Source organism: Gavialis gangeticus, unplaced genomic scaffold, assembly GCF_001723915.1.
Source record: "Gavialis gangeticus isolate Ggan-Ray unplaced genomic scaffold, GavGan_comp1, whole genome shotgun sequence".
NCBI classification, from domain to species: Eukaryota; Metazoa; Chordata; order Crocodylia; family Gavialidae; genus Gavialis; species Gavialis gangeticus.
In genome coordinates, this window is record NW_017729032.1 from 9,732,460 (window position 1) to 9,737,879 (window position 5,420).

At 40.5% G+C, this 5,420-nt stretch overlaps 1 protein-coding gene across 4 annotated transcripts in view; it reads left to right on the top strand.

The window, feature by feature from the left end:
* DDIAS (DNA damage induced apoptosis suppressor) overlaps positions 1-5,420 on the top strand; it is a 29,290-nt gene that overhangs the window by 9,806 nt on the left and 14,064 nt on the right. For 3 of the 4 annotated variants that reach the window (XM_019525009.1, XM_019525008.1, XM_019525006.1), the window contains exons 3-4: positions 2,109-2,270; positions 3,581-3,698. In XM_019525009.1, the coding sequence (XP_019380554.1) occupies positions 2,109-2,270; positions 3,581-3,698 (280 nt within the window). The remainder of the gene's footprint in view (positions 1-2,108; positions 2,271-3,580; positions 3,699-5,420) is intronic. The other variant, XM_019525010.1, reaches the window with a different exon arrangement.

Consider the following 5,420-nt stretch of genomic DNA (forward strand, 5'->3'; position numbering starts at 1 on the left):
CAAAAAAAAAACATATAAAGGACCTTCCCTTTCCCAGGCCCCTGACAGGCTTGTGTTTAAATAGTAAAAGAGCTTCATTGACACTAATGGACCCTGTGTAGATGTGGGAACATAAAACTGGATGTTTTCTGTGCTATAGAGTCCAGTCCAGTGCCTTTTGTAGTCAGCTGCTTGTCAAAAGGGTCCGTGAAAGCTGCCTTTTCACATCCTGCAGCCACAAAACACCCTGTGGAGGAAAATGCCTATAATGAATCAAAAGGAGGGAGCAGAGGAGATGACAACTCTATCAATGCCTTGGTCACCATGAAGTTTATTAGATATATGCTTAGCTGGTCCTAAGGGGAGGACCAGGCCCTAACCAACAGAGAAGGACACCATGGGGGGAAAATTCCTTCCTGCCCCAAATCTGGTAATTTGTTTTGAGCCTGAGCAGGCAGATATTTAAGAGGTTTCTAAGAACCAATATGAAACCAATGCATGCCAGCCCACCACCCACTTAGGCAGGCACCAGAAGAAAGAAAGAAAAAAAAATCAGAAGCAAAGCCAAATGAAGCTTTCGGTTTGGTTTTTGCAGGAGAACTGGGGTGGGGGGGGACCTTTCTCCCTGGCCCCACAGGCAAAAAGCAGAAGACTTAGAGCATGGGATTATCAGAAATCTCCTGCATCAAAATTGAGTGGCTGTTTGTTTTGTTTTTTACCTCCATAATTATTGCTGTTGCCAAATATTCAAATGCACATATCATATGTACTTATTGCTCCAGAGACATTCCAATCCTGTTATACTATCCATTCCATAATCTTTTCAAGATCCATCTTGAAGCAGTTTGGGTTCTTTCCCCACATTGTTCAGAAGATGATTCCAAAACATTGCTTCTCTGCATGTTAGAAACCTCCTCCTAATTTCCAGTTTTTCATTACCAGCTTGAAGTTATTTGATTGTACTGGTGTTTCTCTTTAACTTGGATAGCTTTTCTTCCTCCCTAATGTTCACTTCACTAACATTTTCAAAAAGTAACTAAATGCCTGCTCAAACTTTATTTTGCTAAGCTAAACAAACCTAGCTGTTTTAAACTCCTCTTGCAAGGGAGGCTCTCTATTCCTGTAACTATCCTAGTAGCCTTTTTATCTGTTCCAGTTTATATCAGTCCTGGTGATCAGAATTGTATCCAGTGTTCTACGTGGGGAGTCTGCACTTGCTGAGCTCATAGAAATTTTGGGGCCTTTAAGTGCGAAGATTAAGAGAAAACTAACCTTTTGAGGTATGATGTGCTGGGATGTGCACAGATGTAACACCTAGGGTGCCTATACACATGCAGAGAGGCTGGTCCAATGTGTTGTAATTGCAACGTGTTGGAGCATGATAATTACTGTGTTCCAGCAGACTCCAGCATCGTGTATCAGCGTCTCTGCCCTGAAAAATGGCGGTGGGGGTGTTTTAACTAAAGCTGGTTTGGCAAGCTTTAATTAAAACACCCCCGTTGCCATTTTTTAGTGTGGGGACACTGATACGTGTGATACTCCGAGCGCTTTAATTAGAGTGCTAATTAAAGTGCTTTCCCCCCACCCCGCAAACTTCCAGAGCATATCTATAAACGCCCTTAGTATTTTAAACCCAAGAGTCTATAAACACATGCAACTTAAGGACCAGTTTACATTTCCTGGAACACTTCAGAAGCGTGCTGGGAAAATCAAGCAATACCTCAAGTCAGTCCTTGGTGTCAGTTCAGTGTGTGGACACTGAGCATCCTGTACTTACTTAGTGTCTGGTCAGTCCTCCAGCCATCCCAAATACCTGCAGAGCAAAGGGGCTGCTCTGAAATGAAACCAGGACTCTACTCCCCCTAGTGGTGTTTTGGCAGCAATGCAGTTCCTAAAAAAACAAGTCTATTTAGAGCCCTTAGTAGCATACATGTGGACACTTGCAAACCAGTTCCCAATCAGTGACATTCTTGGACCAGTTCAGGAGTGATGTCTGTCCACACCCTTAGTGAGATTTAATGCAGATTAAAAGCCCTTGCAACTGCACCAATTAACAAATGGTACTATGGGACCATTACTTGCTGTTGAAGTTGGTCAGTCACTTTGCTGCTTTTTTTCTTTTCTTTCAGGTTTAACTGTCTAAAATGTGGCTGTGCAGGTGAAGCTAAGGATGCAAACTACAGATATAGACTCTCCCTTAAAGTAGCTGATGCTAATGATCTGTTTCACATTACTGTATTTGGAACCTGCTTGGATCCATTCTTTGGGATCACAGCAGGAAGATTGCAGAGGTAATGGGACGCTTTTTTTCTAAAAAAAGTATATAGCTGCCTTTCATTCAGCCCTACAGTCTGGAGGGAGAGACCATCAAATGAATGGCTTTAAAATGTTTCAGAACTTTTAGTCAATTTGATTTCTGTGCAGTATTCTTCACTTGCTGGTGAAAATAGGATCTATGTAAATGTTGACTTATTTGTAGGAAAATATCACCTTGTACTAGCATTGTTTAGCATCTCTTGCCCTGGTAAAAAGCTTAAATTGGGACATTAAAGATCTGAGTAGGAGACCAAATGCTATGTAGCCCTGCTGCTTAATTAGTCTCCTAAGAAGCCAAATTAAGCATTTGGGAAGACCTGGTTATAAAAGCATTTAGTGTTTCGGTTTGTTGCTCCTTTATTGTTATGACAAGCTGCAGAGGTGCAAAAGAAGAGATTCTTCAGGTGTTGCCAGTAAGTTTCACAGCGCATATGAGGTTTGGTCCCTCTGTCCATTTGTCCTCATATATCCATTCATGGTCTAATGGCGGATGTTTACTAATAATGTTTTCCTCCAAGCTTGGACACAGATTTTCTTCCTCACTCAAGGTGTGGAGAATGTGTGCCTGTGTTCAGTGCCTGGAAATTTGGAACCCTTTCAAAAGGGGAGCATTCCAAAAGTGCAGCAGCTGTTACATTTTGATTGTTGTGTGTGAACTGATGGAGAATGATATAATGATTGTTATGGGTGAAGGAGCCAAGAATGATACAAATGTAGCAAAATACTGCTTCAAGTGAACATATGGTTCAGTGTGGTTTTGTTTCCAAACTTCAAACCTAGTGCTTGCTGTAATCTAAGATTTGCTTTAGCCTAACTTAAGCAAAATGGTTCTTTCTCCTCTTTTTATGGATACAGTTATCATTATATGCAAGTATATCTATTTCAGTATGGAAATGGGAAATAAACAATTTCAGCATGAGGCACCTTTATACCAGTATCACTGCACTTGTAGTAGAGGTTATACCAGTATAACCATATTGGTTAATTTAAAAAAATGCCTGTAATTGAAAGTTATATCAGTATAGAAAATGTTGGTACCAAGTTAAAATTGAGCCAGAGTTGTTTACTCTACTTTCCAACTTAATATTTTGCAAGCTGTGGGTATAATTAGAAGAAAGGGAACACTGTGCAAACGGTGGAGAGTCAGATTGATATTACAGATCACTATTTTGTCATGGTTAATACCCCTCTCTAATGTGTGCCCTATCTTTCTTGTAGCCTAAAAATTACATATACCTTCCTCTACCCAAGCCAATATTTAACTTTTTGTAATGTTTCTTTCAAGGTGTATTCAAGATTTTAACCAAGTAGCAGAAGGACCAGACAGAGATGAATCTTCCCGTGTATTAATTCAAGCAGTCAAAACTTGTTTCATAGGTAGAAGATTAATATTTGGACTAAAGGTAACCTTCTGCATTTGATCCAGTTAAGCTAGTCCGGTTTTGCTAAACAGATTTCAGTGTTTATAGTAGAAGTGGGATGTGATAAAGTATTAAAATATCCAGTAGAGGTGAAAGGAGGCTAGAACATAATACAGAGCCTCAAGCCCACATTCAGCAGCCCACCCCCTTTCTCAGTAGGTTTTTTTTTTTTTTCAGTGATTTCCTATGTAATTTTGAGCAAAGTACTTACATCAAAAATAGCCTGTTTTTTGTGACCAACATAATGCTTCTCGAGTAACTATCAGAGGTGCTGAACAACAATTAGTTCCTTTTGAATGTCAGGTAGAACAGTGAGTACTCACCGCCCACAGAAGTGAGGCCCTTGGTGGTTTGGGCAGTATGTGCAAAAAGAAAAGGCTGTTACTTTTTAAAAAAAAAGGTGTGGCCTTGAAACTGTGCAGCTCTTTTTCTGGACATGAAGAATGCAGCAGAATGAGGCTCACCCACTTCAGAAGTATTTTGACATTTATGTTGAAATGTAGCAGTTACAGAAATGATGATGTATGCATTTGTGTTTAACAGATAGGATTTCATTTATGTGCCTATCAGTAGAAATCTGTTCATTTTCAAATGCTGTTTATATAACCGACATCTGTGGACTAAATCCTGACAAACCCCGAGTCATTTCCACTCCCTTAGATATCTTGGGAATTCTGTCTGACATGGGGTATTTCTGATGCACTTATTACAACAGTACCTAAGCTTGGAAGTTGGAGGATTTCTCAAAATTGCTTTACGTGAACATACCTCTTACAGTTCTGGCCCTCACGCTCTTCTGTATGTGAGCAGCCCTTTTCCACATGGAACAGCCCTGGATGGGAATGATGCTACTCACATAAGTAAAGGTTACTCATGTTTAAAAACTATCAGATTGAGCTTTAGTACAGTCCTCTAAATATACTTGGAAACCTAAAGAAAAAAAATTAAAATATCTAGTGTTGGAGGCAAGACTCTAGTCTCAATCTTTTGCCATTCACATAGTATGCTTCTTTCTAAACTCTTTATTCTCCCTCTCTCATAATATTAAGCACAGAGAATCTGGGGTTTTAAGGCCTTTTAAAAGATACTTAAGGGAGTAACCACATACGGTGCCTATATGGAGGCTGCTCCGATGCACTATAATTGGAGCACGTATGAGCAGAGTCGATTAATCAAGTCTACTGGAGCGTGGTAATTGCCATGCTCCCAACAGCCTCCTGTGTCTTCTGTATCGGTGTCCCCACACTTCAAACTGGTGGCAGGGGTACTTGAACTAAAACTACTCAAACAAACTTTAGTTCAAGTGCCCTCACTGCCATTTTGAAGTGTGGAAATGCTAATACACGGGACACTGCAGTGCTTTAATTAGAGCAGCTTTGAGAGCCACTCTAAAGTGCCACCTCCCCACTGCCAAAGCACATGTAAAAATGCTCTTAATGACTATCCTAGGGGTGCACCAGTACAGATTTTTGGGCCAATACTGATAGGCAGTCTTTAACGGGCCATATCAGCCAATACCAATCTTATTGTCAATATGCAGCATGGCAGCGTGGAGAGTAGCATCAGGCTGGTAAGTCTGTGGGGAGAGAGGTTGGGGCTGAGGGAAGGGAAAGATTAGAAAGAAAATGAAGGAAAAGAAAGTAAGTGCTAAGTATTTGGGGCTCATTTTGGATCCATTATCACAACTGAGTTCTAGGTTGGTTT